A 25350-nucleotide genomic window follows, 5' to 3' on the forward strand; every position below is an offset into this window, starting at 1 on the left:
ATGTTTGGTAATGGTACAATTTTTGGTAATGAATTCATAATTCACATGATAAGAGATTCAGGTACGAAGTGAAAATTGAAAATATGTAATAATTGTTGTCATCTCCTCAATGAACAGAGTATAATAATAGTCAAGAGAGAGATAGTTGATTAGTAAACACAAGAGAAGGTATAGGTTAGAAAGAGAAGTCCCGCAATGATAGAGTGTGATTGTATTGGACAGACCTGCCCAGAAAGTCATCGTTTTGAGTTCCGGGAAATCCCGGGTCCCAGTCCCACAGCTCGAAACCAACGCACTGCCTCTTGCGAGAACTTATCTGTGCCTGGAGTCCATTAAAAGCAAAACCGTTTTATTGAACATTCCGTAGAACCGATTGAAAACAGAACGTCCCATTAGCGCTACGCATACACACACGTGTTTGAAAAAATGTGATGTAATTCTTGTTATTTGTCGTATTGTACATTGAATCGAGCATCGTAAGGACGCTACGCTATTTATCAATGCACACGTAATTGTAAACATGTATTTTCTTGTTAGTAATCATATTGTTTATTGAATTGGAGTCTCTAAGGAAATTATAAATACCACGCAGTTGTAAATGCGTGACGTTTATTCGTAACGCAAATGTCAAAAGTTGACATTAATATCAAACATAATAAATACATAGATTCAAGTCTCTTGGTAAAGCAAAAAAAATCAGTAATGCTTGAATTCATCGTTCCCATTTACTACACTTTTGCAGAGTATCATTGGTTAAGTAAATTCAAACTCAACTACAGTAGAGCCTCGATAATCCAGAACAATAAAAGTGACACATGGAGATAATCAGAATGAATCCAGACCATTGGATTTCTCAGTTATTAAACATAAACCGTGGTTTTGACTCCAAGATCATTCATCTTGGCCCAATTGAATCTGTTACTTGTTTACATGGTGAATTGCAGGTCGCCAATACGTCAGTTAAAAAGAAGTTCTTAAGTCAGACAAAATTCCTCAGCAACAAGATCTCTTTTCATCGTGGTTTGACCGTAATAGATTACATCAGAAAATGTATCACGCACATTCTAGTAATGGACAAGCAAAAAGGTCCTAGGAAGTTGGTCATGGAACATTCTGAACACACTTTTGAAAGGCGTCCAATGTTCGATATGCCACAGTATATACCCGCATAACGGGTGTAGAGACATGGCGGGAGAAAGAGGGGAAAAATAGTAGAACGTTGATCACCCAGAATATTAACGGTAATGAATAATGATAAATTTGGCATTCACATATACGTTTTTGCGATGTTCATACGAATCTGATAATCGAGATTCAAATATAGTATTAAATAACTTATACCGAAGGTGCCCTAGTTAGTAGAGCGCTTGTCTCTGAAGTCATGGGTCACAAGTTTGAAACTGTGGCTGGGAAAAAAGTATGTGTGTCAGATCCAATGGGTTGGGCTAATGGCTAACTACAATACTTCGTAAAAAATCTGTTAATATCGTACGTGTTTAGGAAAAAGGGCGTAACCCTCGATTTTTCGAAAAGTGCTTTTATTAGATATTAACAATGTATACAACTAAATACACGTTCTATAAAAAGGAAGTAAGCCGCAAAAGCTGAATTATTATCTAAATTCAGGTTTTAATTGAGGTTAATTAAGTTTTAATTTAAGGAAAAAAGCATTTACCCTCAATTTTAATAATTTTTCTGTAATAACTTCTTTAATTATTATTAGATCGAAAATATATTACACCAAATCATCAATCATCAATCATCATGCACCCAATGCCTGTGCCTATTTTAAAAAAAATATTAAACTAAAATCATTCAAAAAAGGTTTTTTGCCCCTCCTGTAAGTGAGGGTTACGCCCTTTTTCCTAAACACGGTCGATATGATCTTCACTCTACTTTGGAGTGAAAATGGTAATTTTCTTAAGGTTCGTTCACACAATGTGACACTGGCCTTGCAACGGAAATTGTTGCAAACAAATGATAATTCATGTCCGAGGACACGTTTTGTAAACATGTGTAGAAATGGAAACCATAAGCACAAACATTACTGTATTTTCTGCAATTACCACAGAAAACGACAAATTAGACAGATTCTATGTAAAAAAAAATTACATGGTTGAAACTGTGATGACCCATTTCAGTCCAGGCAGACCTTTGTTAACAAAAAAAATATAATAAAAATTTTAGTAGCATTATTTTCGTCACTGAGAAATTTAATTTAAAAAAAAGGCCCCAAAATCCATAAAGACAGAGATCAATAGAACAGAAGGGCCCATTACCGTTGATATTTTTAAAAAATTGTTATAAATCATATTGAAAAAAATTAATTCATTCATTACTTATTATAAAAATGCAATAATAAAATATTTGTATAAAAATTAAATAATAATATTTTGACTGTGCGAGTGTAAAAATAATTGACCAATAATGACATGGTTTGTAACATATTAAACATTACACACATAATCGATGGCTCAGTTCTATAGTGTTACAACTAGGAATTAGTAGTTTTGAGTAATGGCTGATCAAAGTTTTGACTCACCATACTGACTTATAGAAAAGTGACAAAAACATTGCCCCTACAAGAACTAGTAATTTTTTCGAGTTGTAATTTTGTGGAACTGAAGTGGAGTGATATACCAATATAACTCAAAACATGAAATTTTTGACTTATCATACTATGGAACTGAGCCATCAATATACACATAGTGTAAATATACATTGTAAAAATGTGTATATAAATTTTAATGTTGTGTATACAATGCAAATTCATAGTGTTTGTATTATTTTGTTTGATTGTGTACAAAATAAGTGTACAGTTAGAGATGAAACAGTGTAAAAAAAATTGACTAATACAGCAGAACCTCGATATAACGGACTAATGCGGGTGAGAGATGTCCAATAAAGCCAAAAGTCTGTTATATAAAAACACAAACAAAATCGTGTTTATTCGTCTTCGGATGTTCGTATACACACACTCGTTGTGGAGTGATGTTAATGTTCAATGTTGACACCATAGAGGTATTAAATAAAAAGAGGGGCAAGGAATCGGCTTTCTCATACAACTGAATGAAGCAGGCCACAACAATAGCCGACAACTTACGAGAAATAGCGACGTGATAAAAAAAATGCAGAGCATCACGGAGGATTTACTTTGGTCATTATAACGTACCCATATAATATAAGGTTAACATAGAAATTTTGCCGCAAATCGATTACCAGCCTGCCTCACCATACTTTTTCACCATACTTGCCTGCTTCACCATACTTTCATATAACCTGCCATCCCTAGGTTGACACGCTTGCTTTTGGTAATCTTGCTTTGAAAAAAGAATCAAGTTTCGTTTGCACTTTTGAAGTCTGACGAGCTCATGGTATCTGATGAATAGTCAATATATGTTATTAGATCGCCGAGATGTGATCTTATCACTGATAACATTGTTTTTAGGCATGTCGTTTCTTCTTCCTCGCTATCTTCACTTCCATCCTCATTGTCCAAAATCATAACTTCACTTTCGGTTATGATGTCATACCCAGGACCACCTTCACCTACTTCTAACCATTATAAACTTATAGAATGGAGTAATAAATACATCTATTCAATTCGAATAAACAAATTAAACTGCTGTGCAGCTGTGTGAATTAGCGACCAGCATTGAAAACGTTAGTGCTTCGTTAAGTCTACGAGCAGGACGGCACTATGAATCGAATTTGAGTGCGAGGGGTATAACATGATTATCATACGCAGAATATTGTTTATAAGCAGTGACACTTGAATTTAATTAAATATGTATAATATTAACATGATGTTTTTAACAATTTTCACATTCAACCGGATATTTTGTCTGTTATATCGAGGTTCTACTTGTACAATGTAAACCCATACAAATTACATTTATAGCGTCAATTGCTTATGGAGTTTTATACTGATTCACCTCTAAGTCATGTCGTGTTCGTGGACAACTAAAATAAAATCATAAAAAGCTGTAAAAAAAAAACATTATTAATTAATATAAAATAATATGTCAGAAGCTTAAAAATAATTTCATAAAAGATGCAGTTCATTCGAACATGCACTAGGACTATGTGTCATTCCAAATTCAAATACTAGCATAGCATAGCACAACATAGCATCTAAGATGGCTTCTGCAGTACATTCAATATCATCTAGCTCCTGTCATTCTAGATTTATTTATTATATTATATACCTACCTATCTATAATTTTTCTTAAAATTAGGGTTGAATCGTTATTAAAATTAATGTTATTTTTTTTAGTTTAATTCTATAATAGGTAAATTTTTAAAGGATCAACATGGGAATTATTAATTAATATATTGGATTAAACAAACATGCCATGCAATGAAAAAAACCCATATATACCATAAAAAATTATTATAATTTACAATAAATATTTTTAAAAACAAAACTAATTTTTTTAAATTGTTTTATTATCTTGATTAACGTCGTGTCCGGAAACTTCTCACCGTGAAATGTTATATCGGAAATATATGGCCGCATATTAAAGACCGTCCAACCTCTTAGGGTCGTATAGTACAGACATAAATAAAACACGGTTTTTGTCGGTTTACACTTTACAGGAAGCCAGCAGCAAACAAATTTTGAAAATAGCAGATGTACTGGATTATTTGTTAGGTTAGGTTAGGTTTTCATTCTTGAATTCATGAATTTTGCCAAAATCAGCTATGAAAATTGAATTAATGTTCATATTGAATCTAATAAAATTGGAGACCATATAGTATACGTTCATCTCTTTCCAACAATAAAGCTCACGGCGAACTGTGCCACGGTGAAATGTTTTCCATACAATTTACATGTAACCGATTAACGTTGGGCGAAACCCATCTAATATAGCCCATTATAAGTAAATATTTATTGTAAAATATCACCATTTTTGTTATGATATATTTTAAAAATTGTGCCCAAATTTTACAGTGCGTTCACAAACATGCAGTGCTTACCTTTGTTACAGTGTTGCCAACAATATACCGTCACCATATTAATTTTTCATTGGTATTAATATATTAATAGTCTATTACGCTCGAACCATAATCGGTCTAAAATGCCATAAGTACATTCGTTCGTCTTTCTTTCAAAAATAACATGTGAAATAATAGAAAGTGAGGCATTGCGCGGTTACGAAGAAAGCTAATAATTTATTAATGGCCGAATAGATGATTTTAAATATCCAATTAGATCAACATTTACCACACAACTACCTTTCATACATCTGAGACTCGGAGGATTTTAGTTCACATTACTTAAAAATGTATATATCGACATCTCCTACATATAAGGCCGGAACTTCAAAATGGTACTTTTCAGTAGTACGATTTTAATAAATTTTAATTACACTACAATGTTTATTTTTAATTCTGAAATTAGAATTTTTTAGTTGATAAAAGGCATTCAAGTCAAAATAGCCAAAAACCTAGTTACAACCTTTTATGTGGTGTCGACATATTAATATAATAATGATATAAATACATTTTGATTTTTTGTGTGTTAAATCCTTTTCTTAAAACAGTCCACACAAAAAAAAATTGTGAGTTTTTACCTTTTTCCAAAGATAAAAACGCAAACTATGCAATTTTGTAACTGCAGATTATATCCTTTAGGGCTTGAACAGACAGAGAGCGTGCAAGCGTTCTGCGTTCTTTGTAGTGTGTGGACCGGCGCGGTCTGACTGCCTGCTGTGTGCACAGTTTTGATAAAGTCCATAAACTACAAAGAACGCAGAACTCTGAACGTGGAACGCAATCAAAAAATGCAAAAAGGGATGAGAGAAAATGGGCATTTGTGAATATAATACTATTGAGTCAATTGAAACTATATTATGTCGTAATCCTCCGAGTCTTCAGATTACCAGAGTCATCCAATTTTGTCCCAAAGCTACCAACCTTCCGAGCGGCTCGTCCGTGGTGCTTATATCGTCCTGATCGCAAATACTAACGATCAAAGTTTGCCCTGACGAGTAGAGGATGGGCGCCTGTCGGTACGTTCAGAATCGCGCGCAACGAATTTAGGGTTAAACCAAAAACAAAACAAAAAGAGAAAACACACAAATAATGACGACAACAGAAAGAGGGGAGGGGGGGTTTCCAAATTAAACCAAACATGAGGAATGAAATAAACAATAGATTTTCCAATATTTAACAACAATCATCCATCGGAGTGACTTTGTACATAATTGCCAGAAGCTTCAATATTTTGATATATATTTTTTCAAACGGATTTGCAATTGCAACCTAACCTGACCTTTAACTACTCCTGAAAATTTAACTAGCTAAAATAATTACAAGCATTTATTAAATGGCAAAGAATGAACCTTAAGATAATGATATCATCTATGTAAGTTCAATACCGCGTATGAGCCGATATGTTCAAAATACGTATTGTTGGCGCTCTTGGTTAAACGGCACAAGCCGCATTGATTGGTGCATTATAATTTTGAAATTAAGACAAGACCGCGTAAGGTCCAACTGATTTACAAAATAATCCACACAACTTAACTTGCATAGACGTATACGATAGTAAAAATATATTTTCTAATATAAAACAGGAAGACACGATAAACCGCATTTAAGATTATTTTTTATCTTTTTTATTAATGAAATTGCAAGGTTTTTTTATCACTCCTGAACATTTTGACAAATAGTTCTTCCGCGGTATTGAACTTACATAGATGTATATTGAACTATCATAAAATTCTAAGAGTCAATTGCAAACTCCAATGAAAAGTACCGAATATCATCGCATAATACAAAAATATAAGCAATAATCTGTAACATTTTTCTCTCTTGCTTAAAAAGCCTTGTCACCTATTTTCCGTATATCCATACTTGAAATTACAGTTTACAGCTGCTAATGCGGTAAAAATACGTTTTAATAAAATTTGGGGGCGGTCCAGTACTTAAAACATAAAATGTTTTTTTTTTAAAACTAACATTTTTCTTAATGACTCCATCAAATTGGAACCCTCACTAATAGATTCTTCATGGACAGTTTTCGGATACGAATGTAATGGGTGTTGTTGACTTACTTTTCGAGATAAAAGAACTTAAAAAATTGCATTATCTTTGTTTAGAAGAGTAGCAAATCCGCACTAGTTTCACTATATAATATTAGATAACAATTAAATTAAATGTATACTATGCATGCTGACCAAAGAATAATTTCAAAAGTACTAACTGTATTTTATATTCACCGACGTTCTTATGACGGCGTTTAGTAAAATGTTGATTTCTAGGATGAGAAAAGATATTGCCTAATAATGACACATTATATATTGAGGGTATACTGACAGAAAGCATTAACTCATTAAAACAAGTTCTGAGATAATCGCAAAAAGGACTTTAATTTTTTTTCAAAGCGTTCTCCCACGTAGATTTTTTTATGATTTAAAAACATTTTTTCTACATTATAAAGACTAACCTTTATGGCAAACACAATATACGACATGTTACAAGTCCTGTATTTTGTATAGGCAGAACGCATTAGGTCATTATCATGCTTTCTATCAGAATAAAAAAATAACAATATGATTTAATAATGTTTCTATTTTCTCACGATTATATCCTATGCCTTTGTGCGTTTTACCAGGACAGAGCGTAAAATTGTATACATTTTGGAATTTAAAACAGAAAAACAGCAAAAACTGAAATAATGCGTTCTGTCAGTATACCCTCGATATCTTTCCTACAAAATCTACAGATAGTTCAGACTCAGCTTCCAACGATACACAAGATTCTCCTTTTTCGACATTCAAACACCTGCCACATGGGCCCTAAAGGCTAATGTGTCAGAAACTAGTTTCATTTATCATCGATTACAGATATTACCTGTATATAACATAAAATACTCTAAGCTCTAATTGATTTAAGTTTAACAATATTCCATTTGAATCGACATCGAATACATAGTAACTGAAATGCCGAATGGCGAAACCTGGGTCGCTAAGAACGATTCAAGTAAAGTAATACAAACAACCCCAGTATCAAGTAACCCCAGTCGATAGTATTAATTATTATTGGCTCTCTGGCAACTGTGAACAAATAGTCACTACCTACTTAATACATTTTTGGTGGACATGGGAAGCATTAATATTAATATTTTATAAATTTTTGGGGATAAGGAAAATATTAATTTTCCATTATAAATTTTTGTGGCGTATTTGGATGAGAATTATTAATTTTAATGTATTAATTGGAGGCTTTCAAATTTTATAATTCATGCTAATTAAAGGCAACCCCAGATAACACTTAGTCAGTATTTGGTTTTAAAATTAAGTTTTTTTTTGTTAATTCTACGATATATGTGTGATTTATATTCGATATCTCGGACTATAAACCCATCTTCAAAATGATCCGATGATAAACACTTGTAACTCACAAATCATGTCAGAAAGAGAAGGGGAATCGTGTTAAACATATCTACTTCGTTCCTTGTAATCAAATATCGTAGAATTAACAAAAAAATATATTTTTTAAAACCATTATCTCCCAAGTAAATGACAGTACAATAATTAATAAATTGACCAGCGATTCTTATAAAAATTATTTTTTTAAATACTGACTAATAATAAATAATATATTAGATCTATTGATACATTTGACAAAAACAATATACGTTATTTAAAACCCGGTGTTAATAAATGATAAATATATTCTTTGTTATCACAATGTGGTCACCGCAGGTTTAAAATGAGTTCACCTAATTGTTGATTGTAAATATATATATTTTTTAACAATAAATTATTGTGGTTACATCTTGACATTATGTTGTCATTGTGTCTTGTTTTTCAGCAGTACAATGATACGAGGGTGGGTCAATAATTCCTTAGAAAAAAGCATTAAAACAGTTTTTATTTTTGTATTTTTTTTTTATTTCTCAACATAATCTCCTTGGAGCTCAATACACTTGGTTAGACGTTTCTCAATTTTTTTTAAGCCGTCAGAAAAATAAGTTTTCGGAAGGTCCTCAAAATAAGCATTTGTCCGATCGATGACTTCTTCATTTGAAAAAAAACGTTGTCCACTTAGCCATTTTTTTAAGTTTGGGAAAAGGAAAAAGTCACTGGGGGCTAAATCTGGTGAATACGGTGGGTGGTCGACCAATTCGAACTTCAATTCTTCAATTTTAGCCATTGATCGTAAACATGTGTGAACACGGGCATTGTCCTGATGAAAGAGGATTTTTTTCCTGTTTAAATGAGGCCGTTTTTCTTCAATTTTGTTTTTTAGCTGGTCCAATAAAGATGCATAATAATCCCCTGTTATTGTTTTTCCTTTTTCCAAATAGTCAACGAAAATAATTCCACGTGCATCCCAAAATACTGTAGCCATAACCTTACCAGCTGATTTTACGGTTTTCGCCTTCTTTGGACATGGTTCGCCTTTCGCAATCCACTGCTTTGACTGTTCTTTCGTCTCGGGAGTATAGTGGTGTATCCATGTTTCATCTACAGTCACAAAGCGACGAAAAAATTCATCCGGATTGCGTTGCATGAGCGACAACAGGGCTTTAGAGGCCACCACCCTATTGCGTTTATTGTCGACTGTGAGCAAACGCGGCACCCATCTTGCAGAAATTTTTTTCATGCCCAATTTGTCATGTAAAATAGAAATGACGCTACCTTTTGAGATCCCTGTAACCTCAATTATCTCACTCAACTTTAATCTTCGGTCACTTAACACCATATCGTGGATTTTATTGATCTTTTCTGGTGTAGTCACCTCTACAGGACGTCCTGAGCGTGGTTCATCCTTTGTTGATGTACGACCACGTTTAAATTCATTTAAGCAGTTATAAATAGTTGCAAGTGAAGGAGCAGATATGCCGTGAACTAAATCCAACTCATTTTTTATTTCCTTTGCTGTTAACCCTTTTATATTAAAATGTTTAATAACAGCTCTAAACTCATTTTTCTCCATTTTCCATTTTTCCATTTTCCACAAGCAAATTTTTTTTTTAAATGTACGAGAAACACACAACAACCCGACCAATCTGATTGAAAATTCGCAGCATACTGAATCGGTAGTGCCACTGCATGAAAACAAACCGCTTACAGTACTAGTCGCGCCACCTGTCGGCTTTTCTAAGGACTTATTGACCCACCCTCGTACATAATAGCGCCTGTACACATGCATGGATTTACTTGCAGCAATAGTGTGTATTTTATCAATAACTATCGCGATAATAACTGTTTACATGTAAAAGTGCTGACTGTTGTCTTTTTATAGTACTAGTTGACTGGTTGTGAAAATCAGTTAACCTCAAAATGAGTCGCGGTCTAGTTTGTTTTTTACCGGCAGGTTCGCCACTGTCGTTCTACTGCGCAGGCGCATATATCGAACAAATCTCAACTGTCACGTGAAAATTTAGAAGCTTCCGAAATTTTTTGATTCATGCATGCAATCTTGCAACTTGCATGATAATACAAGTTTACACATGAATTTTCTTGTTATGGCCTATATAATAATGATAATACATACCGTCAGCAGTAAATCCATGCACGTGTAAATGGGGTATAAAACTATTACGCACCCTGAACACAGACAAACAGTTCAATACAAACATAATTCAAACTCAGAAACACTAACAAAATTGCATCCTGTATTGTTTGAGACTTTCACAGTTAGTTGTTATCGTCTATCGTTTTTCAGTTACCACCGTGTGTTCTTCTTATTTTCCTAGATGTTTCAGTTACACTTTACTACATTCACTCTTGTGAATAGCCTTTGCAACGAGTCTGAAATGTCGAAGAAAGATAGAGAAAATTGTATATAACCAGTAAGACAGATACAAAGTGAAGTTATTTTTTTACTACTCTACCCAACCTAATATAATGTGTGAAACAGTTCTCTGAGGTTTTACAACAGAATGATATATTATGTTGTAAAACCAAAAAACTGTGGGAATCACCACTCAAGACAAATTAATATATCTTTTTACATTTACAATCAAAAATCAGTATAACTCTTTAACTAACGACAAAAATCTTTTTTAGAAATGGAGATATTTATATCATTTTTTAAGTTAACAATTTGTATAATTTTGCACCCTTTTACTACGACCATCCATCACTGCATCCGTTCCCGATACCGTTATTAACCCTAGCCACTATTTGAACCATAATGCCTCACTGTAGTGCTACTAGGGACATCTAGTGACAGAATTATGAAACATATAAATTGATACAATTCGCGTGAAAATATACCGATAAGGCGCAATGCACACTGACATTTGACTTGACACCAACATAATCCCAACTCAAAAATGCTTCTGAACAATATTACATTTACTATTGCTCACACAGATGTGACTTGATTCATATTATAGTCGAAACGTCTAAAACTTGATTATAAAAAGATTTGAGATAACGATTTGTGCACGGCCGCCTTCCATGTCACTATAAATGTGTCAGACTGAAAAGATTTTAGTACTACACTTCCTTGTCCCGAAACAAAGCTACACGGAACTGATGTAGCATCCGTGCATCTCGGTGCTTAATGAAAGAGTTTTAGAAAATAAAAATGAATCTGACTTGCTCTTGTCATAATGACATGAAGTGTCCTCTGTACCCGTGTACTGAAACCCTGCCGAAACAGAGGAGTTAGGCGTTGAAAGTGATGAATTATTCCGACTCCATTTGACGCAGCAAATTTTTCAAATCCCTCAAAATTGGCCTTGGTTGATATCAAGTCGGCGTGGCCAATCGGGTCCGTGTGTGGACGGATCCCAGAGCATTTTATTGACATTTAAGAAATTAAGAAATGGCAGACATATAGGACACATTCAAGAGTGTGAGTCTTTTGTCTGGGCCCTGCGTCAGTTGAAGTACAGCCTTATGGTGGCGAAGGTCCAAAGAAATTTTTGAGATTCCTCTACTTGATTGAGGCTGAATGGATACTATCCTACTGACTTTCTCTTAGGTATGCTTACATACTGTAGTTTAAGTCTAAAAGATATCTATATTTTGCTACATATTTTTTCTGGCTTATAAGCAGTCTAAAAAATAGAAACTGCCATTCTTTGTAGTGTTGATAGAAATCAGAAGCATCAGTTGTTTTTTCTCCCAAGGTGTATAACTAACCTGTCATTAATAATGCCAATTGGGAGGGCAATATCTATGTTCAAACAAATCACTTCTAATATTGATATATTCCGCTTATGTGAGTTGAGTTAGCATTACCCTATAATTTATTTAAATATTATAAACACCAATTATTTTTCTTTGTTTTATGTCTTCATTGAATTAGTAATTTTTCATGTTCATTATATCGTCTCTGTTCTGGCAGAACACACTAACTGGAGAATACTAGTTTTGAGTAATTTGACTTTGAAGTTGTTAAAATGTTTGAAATGGTCTATCATGTGAGTTTATTAAGTAATCGTAAAAAGGATGACTTTAAAATAAAGACTGTTTATTTATTAAGAAGGTTTCCAGACGGTAAAGTTTGAAATAAGGAACATTTTGGTATAACTAACTCGATATGTCATTTTTTCGAATTAGTGTCTTCTGCCAGAACAGTGACGATATGTACTTGAAATGGCATTTCATAATGATCACTGTCGACCATTTTCGTTGCCATCTTTGTGCCGGCACTGCAGTTCGTTGAACTAGCTTTAAAAGCAACTTGTGAACTACGAATAGTATGGATTGTGCATGGTGGCAACAATATTTTGAACTAAATACATCAGCGACATTCATGGTGAACGCTACCAACAATGTTGCGTGTGCCCTATGATGCTTTTCCAACTAACAATGTTGCATCAACAGTGTGTGCGAAGGTACATAATGTGTTTTGTGAATGACAATTGCAGTTGTGTCTAGTTTGTATCAAGGTGTTTCAAACTATAAACTTTATTTAATATAAAACAAAAATTACTCTAGAAAATAAAAATGTCTTCAACTTGAAATCCTTTTTATTTATATTGATATTATAACAAAACTAAAGGTTGTTTTGAGTATATTATAATAATAAATTGAATATTTCATAACTCTGTCACTGGATGTCCCTAGTAGCATTACAGTATCATTTCACTTCGCCTCAATAAGTATACTTAGCTAGGATTCGAACCCAGGCAATCATATACAACACAAAAGTGCTGAAAATGACCAAGTTAAAAGCTCTAATTACCTTGAAGTTGTCAAAAATAATAACCCAATTCTATCTACCTAGCTGTTTCTCTTTGTCATAATAACCAATCCGGATGTATAAAAATGATCTTCATTTTGTAATTTGAATTACATAATTCAAAGTGTATTTAATTATTGCTTCATGGACCTAAACCTATTTAGCTACTTGGGGTTGCGATTCCAGACATTGTCAATACCGGGATCAATAATGTTCTAATCCCGGCATTACTACTGTCCAATCCTGGTATTCGTATTTTCTAATTCCGGGATTAGACAAAAAGCAAGTGAAATGGCTGGTACAGAAATAATATTAATTTATAATATTAATAACAAAAAATAACATAAATTTTACATTTACGTAGCAGCACTCTGTTAATTGATAATTTAGTTAATGTGAAGTTTTATAATGGACGTGCTGAGGATTGAACGAATACAAGTACAGCAGTTACCAAGTTAAGTAAATCAACTTGATAGTTAAATAACATGTGACTGTTTTATAACATTTTGTTAATATCTTGTTTTGTTGCTGCCAAAAGTTGGTATGTAGATGTCGAAAATTTAAGTATTTAGAGTTAACAACGGATTATGTGTATATAATATATAAATAATATTGCTAAAAAAAGTTTAAGGTCATCCGATGTATAGAACATCCACATACAGCACAAATAAATTAGCATTATGCCTGATTTTAGATACATGATTTCGAGACTTACCAACTTTTGGCAGTAATTCCACAAAATGGTCTTTCATTACGTTTTCGTTTGAATCGCTGGTCTGGGAAACTCACATGTTGTTTTTCAATGTGTGTTTGAATTAGAGTATGGATCTATTAAGTTGAGCAAGTGGCTAACATTCATTTTTTGTAAAAACAAAAATCTGTTAATATAACCTCCACTCGTGGAGGCCCATATGATCTTATTAGGATCGGACAGGGTTTTACATTTTTTTAAATCTACATAAACGTTTTTAACATTCTGTAAATGAAGTCTTGTTCTCAAATATTGCTGCTTTATTATTACATGCAAAAATATTTAATATATTTATTAATGTTTAAAACATTTCAATTACATACGGTTACTATAAAAATGATAATGACATTTTATACACTATTATCATGGGATAAGCTCCTAAGTCGGTGATGTAAAAAGTGAGTAATTATTTATCACTTGTACTTGTTTAATCCTCAGCACCGATCTCATAATTCCGTGAAACATACGAGATGTACAGTATAAGTCTTTTTTTTCAAAAAAAAAAATCATATAAAAGCAATCTAAAAATCCCGGGATTAATACATTTTCAATTCCGGGATTTCGGTATGCAGAGATCGAGCGGAATCCCGTGATTGCAAATCCTAATAGCTTAACATGTTATCGCATAAACACACCTAACGACTTACTTGAAATAATTGGGGGTAGATGTCATCGCTTGGGTATTATTACATATTATTAAAAAAAAACAGTTTATAATAAATATATATTAGATGCGCCAATAGAAAACAAGCATTCAAACGAATGTATAATGTTGCTTTGCATTGAAAATAGTACGCTATAGTCGTATGCCATACAATGGGTAATAATAGTTCATTTGAATCAATTCGAATAATGCTTGCCTTGATTGGATGTAAAATATTCACTCGTAAAAAAATCTATCTTGTAATACTTGTAAATCCAAAGATGTTGAATAAACCATTCATCTGCCAGATGGAGCCATCTGTGGTGTCACAAACACTGAAGCGAATTTTTCTATGTAACATCAAACACAAACTCGTCCAAACCTTCACAGTTGTATGAAAATTAGTAGAACAGTGCCCTTTATTCCATTGCACCCACCGCGAGTGAAATGTATCTGACCAGGATTGTCGAATTGTTATCTGGCTACATATTGCGACCATCTTCAGACACTACACACACACTAATCAATGGCAAAAGTAACTATTATTCTGTGTCAGTTGTGAATTTGCCAATATGCCTAGTGCCTGAAGACGCCAAAAGGCGAAACCCTGGTCACAAAAAAAAAACGATTCGAATGGACATGTATTAAACTTAAATTAATTATAATTTTAATTCGAATTCTATCAAGTACCCTCAGTCGATAGTATAAGTTCACTTTCATAATATATTTGGACTCCGTCTAGTAGAGAAAGTTTCTTCAATATCTTCGCATGAGAGATCGTTTCTTACCGAATTCAAGTCTAGTATTCACCGAATTTCTTCTACAGTCATTACCCATAGGATGCTTGTATTCAACATAGCATTGCCTTGTTATTCTACTATACTGCATTATATTGTATATAATGGTGGCAAAGGGTGGAGGTAGGTCTTTAAGATCCACTATAAATAGTGCATACTAAACTTTGTCAGTTATATGTATTTGTTTTCATTTAACTAAGACTACAATTTATAGATGGTGTTCGTTAGTTTTTAAAATTCAATTAAACCGTGCCTAACCATAATAGATAATAATCAAAAAATACTCGTTTATCTATAAAATATCTATAATTATGACATTAAATCATACATAATTTTGGATGTTTTATTTTCTTTTCTTTCGACCATGTCCGATCTTAATAGGATCATATGGGCCTCCACAGAGTGGAGGTTTGTATTAACAGATTTTGGTTTTACGAAAAATGAATGTCAGCCACTTGCTCAACCTATTAGGCCCATACTCTTGACTCCAAACACAAATTGAAAAACAAAATATGTGTTTGCCAGACCCAGGATTTGAACCTGGGACCCACGACGCTATAGGCCGACGCTTAAGTCGCGCGGCCATCGATAAAATAATATTTTTATATTATATTACGGCTTGGTTTAAGCGGGGCTTAATGGGTTTTTAAAAACTGACCAACAACAATAGATATCGTGTAATATGTTTTCCTAATTCAACGAAAACAATTAAGTATGAATAAAAAAGTGTGCACAATTTTGTCGGATCGCCCAAAGCATACCAAAACTATTATGGTTTGCTTTAGGCAGGGTTTAATTGATTTATGTAAACTAACCAACTCCATCTGTAAATTTTATTTTAGTCTTACTCATAGTTCAATAAAAACAAATACGTATGACCGACAAAGTTTAATGTGCACTATTTATGTCGGATCTTAACAGCCTAACTCGACCCTTCGCCACTGGTATATAATTACCAATCAAATGTGAAACTGTGAAGCGAAGAAAATAAGGGGGGGGGGGGAAATATTTAATTTTAAATATAGATAGAAATCAGGAATATTCAAAAAAAATTCAAAATTCAATCTTTATAGTTTTTAGCAGAAACGCATGTTGAATTTCGTTCATTTATAAAGACGTCAACTATTCCCAGTTTGAGACTAATGCTATAAAAGTCATAAAAGTTATTAATTAATAAACAAAAAAATATATGTTTATCGATATTATAAGTCACCGTTAGGGATCGTCCAAAGATGACATAACTACATATTATTATCTTCCTAAGGGAGGAAGCGGTCTGATACAATGCTATGATTTATAATGAAGGGTATAAGAGGGGGGTTGTTGAAAATGTGAGATCACAAAGGTAACAAAAAACTCATAATTCGTGAAAACATTACACTGTAATTGATTATTTTTAATGAATAAAATATTTTATGACAAAGGGTAAAAAAAATCGTGTGACATCACTTATCGACGACCCCTTAAATATATATTATATAAAACAGACGAATACAAAGCGACTTTTATATTGTAACCGACAAGCGATAGCGCTAAATATAAAGATATAAGTAAAAGAGCTGAGGTGTGGGATTTTTAGTTCCCTAAATGGCCACTACGGCATGTCGGTCGCAATTTAGTAGTCGCACTATACTTTTAACTATTGGGTATTAAATAACATTGAATGAAATTCTAAAACAGTGCATAAGTTTTCTTTCAAGAAGGGACAATAGAAATCATTCTGAATAGAGTAACATGATGCTATAGGATTTACTTACGCATAATAATGATGCAAAGAGAGTGAACAATTTATTGTATTCATCAATATTCTAGAATACATCATTACCGCTTAGACAAAATACATCAGTAGAAAGACAGTTTTTAGTTAAATACTGTATTGCATCGAATATAAGACGTACCCATTTATAAGACATGTCAATTATAAGATAAACACTAAGTAAACGAGTCAATAATTTGATTTTCACATATTTTTAAACATTCAATGGTCTGATTTTTGTCCAAACGGCAATGATACGATGCAAAAAGAGATTTCAGGCAAAATGCTGTAGATATAAACAAAACAAAAATCAATTAAAATTATATTATTTGATAACAAAAATATACAACAAACTAAAAAAAAAATTAGGTACCTAGCTATTTTGATCGTTTGTTCCTACCTACGAGATAAATCTGTAAAAACCGCTATAGATATACCAATATAAATCGTCAAGTGTTCTAATTCAGAACCAAGTTCATCACAGTGTAATAATACTGAATAATATGCCAAATATTAGCATGTAGCGCCCTCACTAAGAAGACAACTTATACTGGTAAATCTATAACACACATAATAAACTTGTTTGATTATTGAAAATGTTTTTTTCACTATCTATGATCGTATTGCAGTGAAAGTGTCGACATACCTCGCACCAGTAGTCCCACTTGGGATTAATATTATTGTCTATGGTTGGCGTTCTGAATTCCTGAGCTCCCACCGAGATCAACGCGTACGGATCTGATTTTCCTTTGCCTGTAAAACAATAAGCAATAATAATTATTCGTCGACTCAGTTATAACTCGTGTGATTCATTAGTTACGACATCATAGAATTTGCACATTGAATCAACATATATAATATAACACATATTATGTGTTATATATATTTGACCCAAACTATTCATGGCTATTCTAGAAGATATAATATATACCAGTGGCGAAGCATGGAGGTAGGCTGTTAAGATGTGACATAAATAATGCACATTAAACTTTGTCAGTCAGATGAATTTGTTTTCATTGAACTAAGACTACAATTACTCTGTTAGTTTTTAAAATTTAATGAAACCCTCCCTAATCCAAGCCATAGTAGATAATAGTCAAAGAATATTCGTTCATCTATAAAATATTTAAAATTATGCCATTAAAACATACACATTTTTAGATATTTTACCAATTATGGTTTTGCATTGGCGAGGCTTAATGAATTTTAAAAAACTAATTAACACCATCTGTAACATGTATTCGAAAACAAAAAAGTATGACTGAAAAGGTGTGCACTATTTTTGGAGGATCGCCCATAGCATACCTAAACTATTATGGTTTGGTTATGCAGGGTTTAATTGAATTTTAAAAACTAACCAGCACCATTTGCAAATTATATTCTTATTTCAATGAAAACAAATAAGTATGACTGGCAAAGTTTAGTATGAATTATTAATGTCGAATCTTAACAGCCTACCTCCATCTTTCGCCACTGATATGAACCTCAGTCATTTGCGCTTTACAGATGACATTGTTATCTTTGCGAACGACCCAAATGATCTCAGGACAGAATGCAGGAGCTTGCAAATGAAAGCCGCAAAGTAGGTTTAAAGATAAATGTCTCCAAGAGATTGATAAACTGCACGGCATGTCACTCAAATCAAGTGGGTAAATAATAATGTCTATCTCCGCCAATAAAAGTCGATCGACATATAAGATTGTTTGCAGAACCAAGCTGCATTTGAATGCATGAGTAGTATCGTCAAAAGTGACCTCCCATTGTGGCTAAAGCATAGCGTGGCCGATCCTTCATCGTCATGCAGCGATGCTACAAGACAGATCTACATGTTGCCAGGCTGACATGACAAACAATGCAGGACGTGTATTAAATACTATTTTTTCCTTCGTTATGAAGGAGAATATGATGTTGTAAATACTCACCCAACATGCTAATGTCTTTCTTCATCAAATTCTTAGCTTCAACCACATGTATACGAAGGACGCCCTAGAACAAGAATAAAACATGATAAAAATATTGATCTTCGACAGAAAACTGATGAATGACGTTCAAGTGAGTGTTTAAGTTGATTGGTCATACTGGAATCGCGCAACCTGTATTCAGCCAACTTACGAGTCATGTCTTGTATTCTGAGAGGACTAAATGCTGCTTTTTCAACGTGCATGCTACCTGTTCTTCTTTAGTATCTAGTATCATAGTCTCAAGTATCCCAAATTTGGAGCTTTGAAAATTGATTTCTCCGTCGAATTTTAGCCGTACATTGATACAACCACATAACAAAGGTTCGATTTGGTAAAGGATATTATCGCATTCCAGACGGTAACGGAAGGTGAGAGACTCCACCACCTACCTTGTGATACAGCAGCATGGATTCTGTTTCCGTGGCCAACCTTCAATCCTCCGACCAGCAGTGCAACAAAAGCGATTTACGCACTGCAAAACAAAATAACATAATATATTACAATTACCTCGGGTTCGGGCATTTTGAGTTCATCCGAAGGCACGGCATCGCTCAGTTTGATTGGAAGTTTGTTGGGTAGAACCATCATATTTGCCACTTGCTCGACGATGCATCGGCGAAGAATGTCACTGAAAAAAACAATAATATACCATTTTTTACTTGTTTGAGTATCTATCAATTATATTATGCAAATGCGAGCGACTAGCAGTATTAAATCGTCGGTCCCTATTAAAAAAATCGGATCTGCAAAATGCTGTTTTTCAGAACGAGCAATCAAAGATGTTTCATCAAATATCCTGTGACCTATTGCTTGCCATAATGAATAAAAATACGGGTTATAGAAACTTTTCTAAACGTTTATAAAAACATCTGTCTGTCCGGTGAACATAGCAGCAACTGTCAGATCCGACGCATCTTGTTTACCCACGCCCAGCCAACAATGTCGGTTGGTAATAACCGACATTGTTATTCGGACACTCTCGGTAGATCCGTCATTTTTAACTTGAGTATCTCGAAATTTTTCAAACAAACAAAATAAACTGTGATTGTGGTATAAATTTTTAAAGTGTTTAAATAACTTTTACGTAATAATCCGAAAATGACAAATTTCAGATCCGACTTTTTTAATAGGGACCGACGAAATAATATGGTTTATTAAATTAGCAACGTTGTTGACATCTACTTAAGTAAACATAATAAGCCGTCTTGATAATATACGAGTTTGTTGCCATGTCGAAAAAAAAATACACAAATGAAAATATACAAATCACACTGTATACTTTATCCGTGGTATCAATTTATTAATATACTTTTGTAAATAGACGCCATTTTGGCACGATACATGAATTTCTTGCCTTATATATAAAAAATATATTCATAACTCTTCAAGTATAGTTACTCTATTACCGTATGTACATTTACAATTAAAACATTAACTAACCCTTAATAGCCGTAACTAACCGTTGAATTATATTAAATTTATAGTAAGTATCTAATTATTAATCTCTATTGTCCAGTTTTCATGTTTTTATCACTGTATGGCAGGGGGGGGCAAACTGCGGCCCGCCGGGTATTTTTTTGCGGCCTGCCATCATTAATGTACGAATAACTTTTTTATAATTTTTTAAAAAATATTGACAATAGATTAATATAGTAATATTGATAGTGTACCGACACAGCTACAACTTGAGATTATTGATCTGCAGGTGACACTGATTTAAGATAATTGCATCGTCGTGAAGAAATCTCAAAATTTTACAATGCCCTTAATTCAGACAAATTCGACCAACTTAAAGATTATGCAAGAAAAATGTTCGTTATTTTTGGATCAACCTATATATGTGAACAAACATTTTCGATCATAAACCTCAATAAAAATTCTTTAGGATCAAATATCTCCGATGCCCATTTACAAGCAGTTTTGAGAATATCAACTACAAAATTAACAACTGAATTTAAAAACAGTTTCATTCTTCTCATTAATTTTTTTGTAATGTTTATTTTTGTACATGTACTCGCATCGTGTCATTTGTTACGCTACCAGCGCAAGCATACTCCAAATTCTCGAGTACGCGCGTATTACAGGTGAGTCGAGGTACTATAGGAGACAATAATTGTCGATAGTTTGCAATGAGATGCAACAATTATTTTATAGTTGTGTCTCGTATATATCTCGAAAACGATTATAAAATGCGTTATATTCGGTATTCAAGTGTAAATCACAGTGAAACACACGCCATCTGGACAAGGCCTATGTGAATTAAAAAATATTTGAATAAACATCTGAAATCAAAATTTAAAAATGGCGTCAATTCCAATTTGATCTATGCATGGCATTTGATTTAATGTAACTTGGCATTCCATGCATCTTGGCCTAAGAAAATAGCCAACGGTGAATCCTCATTTAAAAAAATCATTAAGATCATATTGCTAGGACTATACTTAAGGATGTCAAGAGAGTATCAATACTTTCGTACATCTTCGTGGACCTCAAAAAATAAGCTCTTGTTTTAATTATTACCTGAATCCAGGCATATCCAAGATGTCAGCGACTCCAACGAGATTGAAGTCAATGGTAGGGTTGTTGAGGAAGAAGATCTGAAGACCTCCGACCAATGGCATAGTTTTTATTAAAGGCTTCATGACCACACGCACCATTCCATGAATCTAAAAAAAATTATGTCACATTACATTTCATTAGAAGTCATGTCTCTTCTGTGGTCTATCAGTGGCGACTGGTGGAGGAAGGCTCTTAAGATTCAACATAAATAGTGCACACTAAACTTTGTCAGTCATACTTATTTGTTTTCATTAAACTAAAAACACAATTTGCAGATGCTGCAGGTTAGTATTAACCCCTGCCTAAGCCAAACCATAATCGATAAAATATATTTTACCATAAATATGATTTGATGGCATAATTGTAGATATTTTATAGAAACAAATATTTTTTGATTATTTTCTACAATGGATTCGATTAGGCACGGATGACGGTATGACTGACAAAGTTTTTTTCTTTTGAGCATGTCCGATCCTAATAGGATCATATTATGGGCCTCAACGGAGTGGAGGTTTGTATTAACAGATTTTTGTTTTTACGAGAAATGGATGTCAGCCACTTGCTCAACCATTAGGTCCATACTGCGACTCTAAACACAAATTGAAAAACAATATCTGTATTTGCCAGACCCAGGATTCGAACCTGGGATCCACGGTATTAAAAGCCGACGCATAAGCCGCTTGGTCAAAGCCTTTAAAGTCTAGTGTGCACTATTTATGTAAAAGCCTACCTCTACCGTTCGCCACTGGAATCTATCTACCACCGGACACAACCATCTCCGATTATCCTTAACTCCATTCTGTCCTGTTGTGTCAAATGTTCACTCGAGGAATAATTCCAATGTGTTACGTCACATGTATTAATAGTCTAACTTTAGGAATTGTCCCATTGGGGCTGCTGATTCTGAATATTATCCTGTGTAAGTACCTGGAAGTCTTTGATGCCCCCTTTGACTCCAGCCAACGTGAAGGAAATATCGCAATCTCCAGCATAACTGAAATAAAAAATAATTAATAATTATTTATATGATGGCAATATAAAACAATGACACAAAAGACGAGATGATCTATTGTTCGTCACAACGAAAAAAAATTCAAGTTCATCCGATATATAGATGATGCACATAAAGCAAAAAAAAATTTAGCTTATGCCTGATTTTAGAGGGCATGTCAAACTTCAAATTGTAATTACTAGTAAATTAATTGTAAAAAGATGATTTTGAGACTTACCAACTTTTGGCAGTTTAACATGTTAAACTTGCTAAAAAATAGTCTACAGTGCGAAACGACTTGCATACAATTTCATTATGAGACTTATAATCTCTTCAGTTTCACTTTCATATATTTAGCATCCACCATCCAGCATCTTCTTTCGACCATGTCTGATCGTAACTGGATCATAATACGGGCATCCACAGAGTGGAAGTTTGTGTTAACAAACTTTGTTTTTACGAGAAATGGATGTTAACCAAATTGCTCAACCTATTAGGTCCATACTCTGACTCATACACAAATTGAAAAACAATATGTGTACTTACCAGGCCCAGGATTCGAAACTTGTACCCACGACGCTATAGGCCGACACTTAAGCCAAGCGGCTATAGAAGGTTTATATTAGTATATTTGTATAAACGTTTATTATTTTTAACATGATCGATATTGGTGATCACTTACAAAATATCAATGTCCATGATGATCTCGTTCCTGGACAGGTTCTTGTCGTAGACCTTTACGCCACCTACCCTCGGAGGCTGTAAACACAAACAGAAAGGCACGCCATTATAGATTTAATTTCAACTTAATATTGCTACATTGAACGTATTCAACAAAACTTTCCTGCGTACACGATTAGGAGACACCTTAGATACATACCCGTTTAAAAAGAAATGAAAGGGATGCTGACCAATGTGCTTTACCAATTTAGCCACCCGAGCCCTACCGAATTATAACAAAATTATCTAATAGTCATGCCATTGAAAGGCATCTCAAATTTTGCTATTAGCAACTGGCTTTTGTAGTTTGAATCAATGTATCTTGATTCATAGCTGATATCTGTATCTCGTTTACTCTTTACTTACTTAACAAAGAATGGTACACTCTTAAATTTCATGAATTAAACGTTAAATAAAAAAACATGCATGCTAATAGAAGTGCTTCAGTCACTACCAGTTAATTTCGTCGTGATTAAGTAGGGGTAGGGTGCAGGTGAATAAATTGGTTAAACACATTGGCCGGAATCTGATGGATGCGGGTTCGAGTCCCGCCCGGCAACATATTTTATTTTTGAGATGTTTTCTAATGGATATGTTTCTGAGGTGTTTTCGAAGTACATACATTCAATAAACAATGTTACATTGTCAAATTTATTAAATCTTTCCTATTTATTAGAGTTTGCAATTGACTCTTAGTTTGGAAGAAATCACACCATTTTGCGATTGCTATTTCTCACGATATCCATGTTTTATGACGTCTCACAACACGAAATTTTGCTGAAACCACTGGACCAATATTTGATGGCATGACAAAAATTATATACAGTAGAACTTCGATTATCCGGAATAATTGGGGATGAAGATAGTCCGGATAAGGAAAAATCCGGATAATCGAAAGAAAATCATAATTGACAGCGAAAGACAAGTATATTCAGTATGAATAATTATTATTTGTCTAGATTTACATATACATACACATATTATGTGTAATAAATTATTTTTTAATAAAACAATCAATTATCAATTTTTGCTTAAAGCTTAAACCAGGTTCTACCACGTTACTGGAACTTACTAATGGTCTTTTCAAAATTTTGTTCCATGATTTTTTCAAAGTTGACACATCTAAAGAATTCCAACTATCTGCTGCCACCATTTTTTTGTTCAACCACACTGTGAGCAGGTACCATTTTTTTGTTCAACAACACTGTGAGCAGGTAGACGAGTGTTTTTTTCAATGTCTGGCGAAAACTAAATGAGTAACGCTAAATCTATAACAAGAAGTAGATACGATATTCCATGTTCATATTGAAATTACTGTTTTCAATCGCCGGCAGAATTTACATACATAGTTCACTTACAATTGTTCCCAAGATCATCCTTTCAAACTTGAATCCGTTCAGTTTGTATTTGGAGAGGCTGTCACGGACATTTGGTTCAATAACATCCTTGATCAGGTCCCGGGAGTAGTGATTCACATTCGGCCAGACTTGGATCAAGATCTGAAAACATACAAAATATCTTCAATAAACACCTACGCATTAAATTCCATAGTGATCGAATCCAGCTGTTTTATTCTCTTGCCTCTTTTCCATGACATTTTTTAATCTATATTCTTTTTAACACTGCAACAGGAAATGAGGACAGTAGTGTAGATAGTAACAGAAATGAAACAATCACATGGGTGATGAAAGGTCAGCGCCTAGGGGCGGCAGGTTATATGAAAGTATGGTGAAGCAGGCTGGTATGGTGAAAAAGTATGGTGAGGCGGGCTGGTAATCAAGTTGCGGCAAAATTTCCACGTTAACATTATATTATATGGGTACGTTATAATGACCAAAGTAAATCCTCCATGCCCTCAATTTTTTTTATCAAGTCGCTATTTATCATAAGTTGTCGGCTATTGTTGGCCTGCTTCATTCAGTTGTATGAGAAAGCTGATTCAGCGCCTTACACACACCGGACTATGAAGGCTGCCTAATCTAGCATAATCTAGTCGCTTCTAAGGCAGAGTTTC

At 33.7% G+C, this 25350-nt stretch overlaps 1 protein-coding gene across 1 annotated transcript in view; it reads right to left on the reverse strand.

Moving 5' to 3' along the window:
* Esyt2 (extended synaptotagmin-like protein 2) overlaps window positions 1-25350 on the reverse strand; it is an 85699-nt gene that overhangs the window by 37931 nt on the left and 22418 nt on the right. Inside the window, exons 5-12 of the mRNA XM_085950996.1 lie at window positions 24695-24835; window positions 23299-23375; window positions 22553-22619; window positions 21587-21732; window positions 19574-19694; window positions 19028-19091; window positions 17752-17858; window positions 225-322 (exon numbers count right to left, since the gene is read on the reverse strand). Of these exons, the coding sequence (XP_085807122.1) occupies window positions 225-322; window positions 17752-17858; window positions 19028-19091; window positions 19574-19694; window positions 21587-21732; window positions 22553-22619; window positions 23299-23375; window positions 24695-24835 (821 nt within the window). The remainder of the gene's footprint in view (window positions 1-224; window positions 323-17751; window positions 17859-19027; window positions 19092-19573; window positions 19695-21586; window positions 21733-22552; window positions 22620-23298; window positions 23376-24694; window positions 24836-25350) is intronic.

The sequence above is a fragment of the Rhyacophila brunnea genome, unplaced genomic scaffold (genome assembly GCF_057557595.1).
Source record: "Rhyacophila brunnea isolate RB1 unplaced genomic scaffold, BYU_Rbru_1.0 scaffold_24, whole genome shotgun sequence".
NCBI classification, from domain to species: Eukaryota; Metazoa; Arthropoda; class Insecta; order Trichoptera; family Rhyacophilidae; genus Rhyacophila; species Rhyacophila brunnea.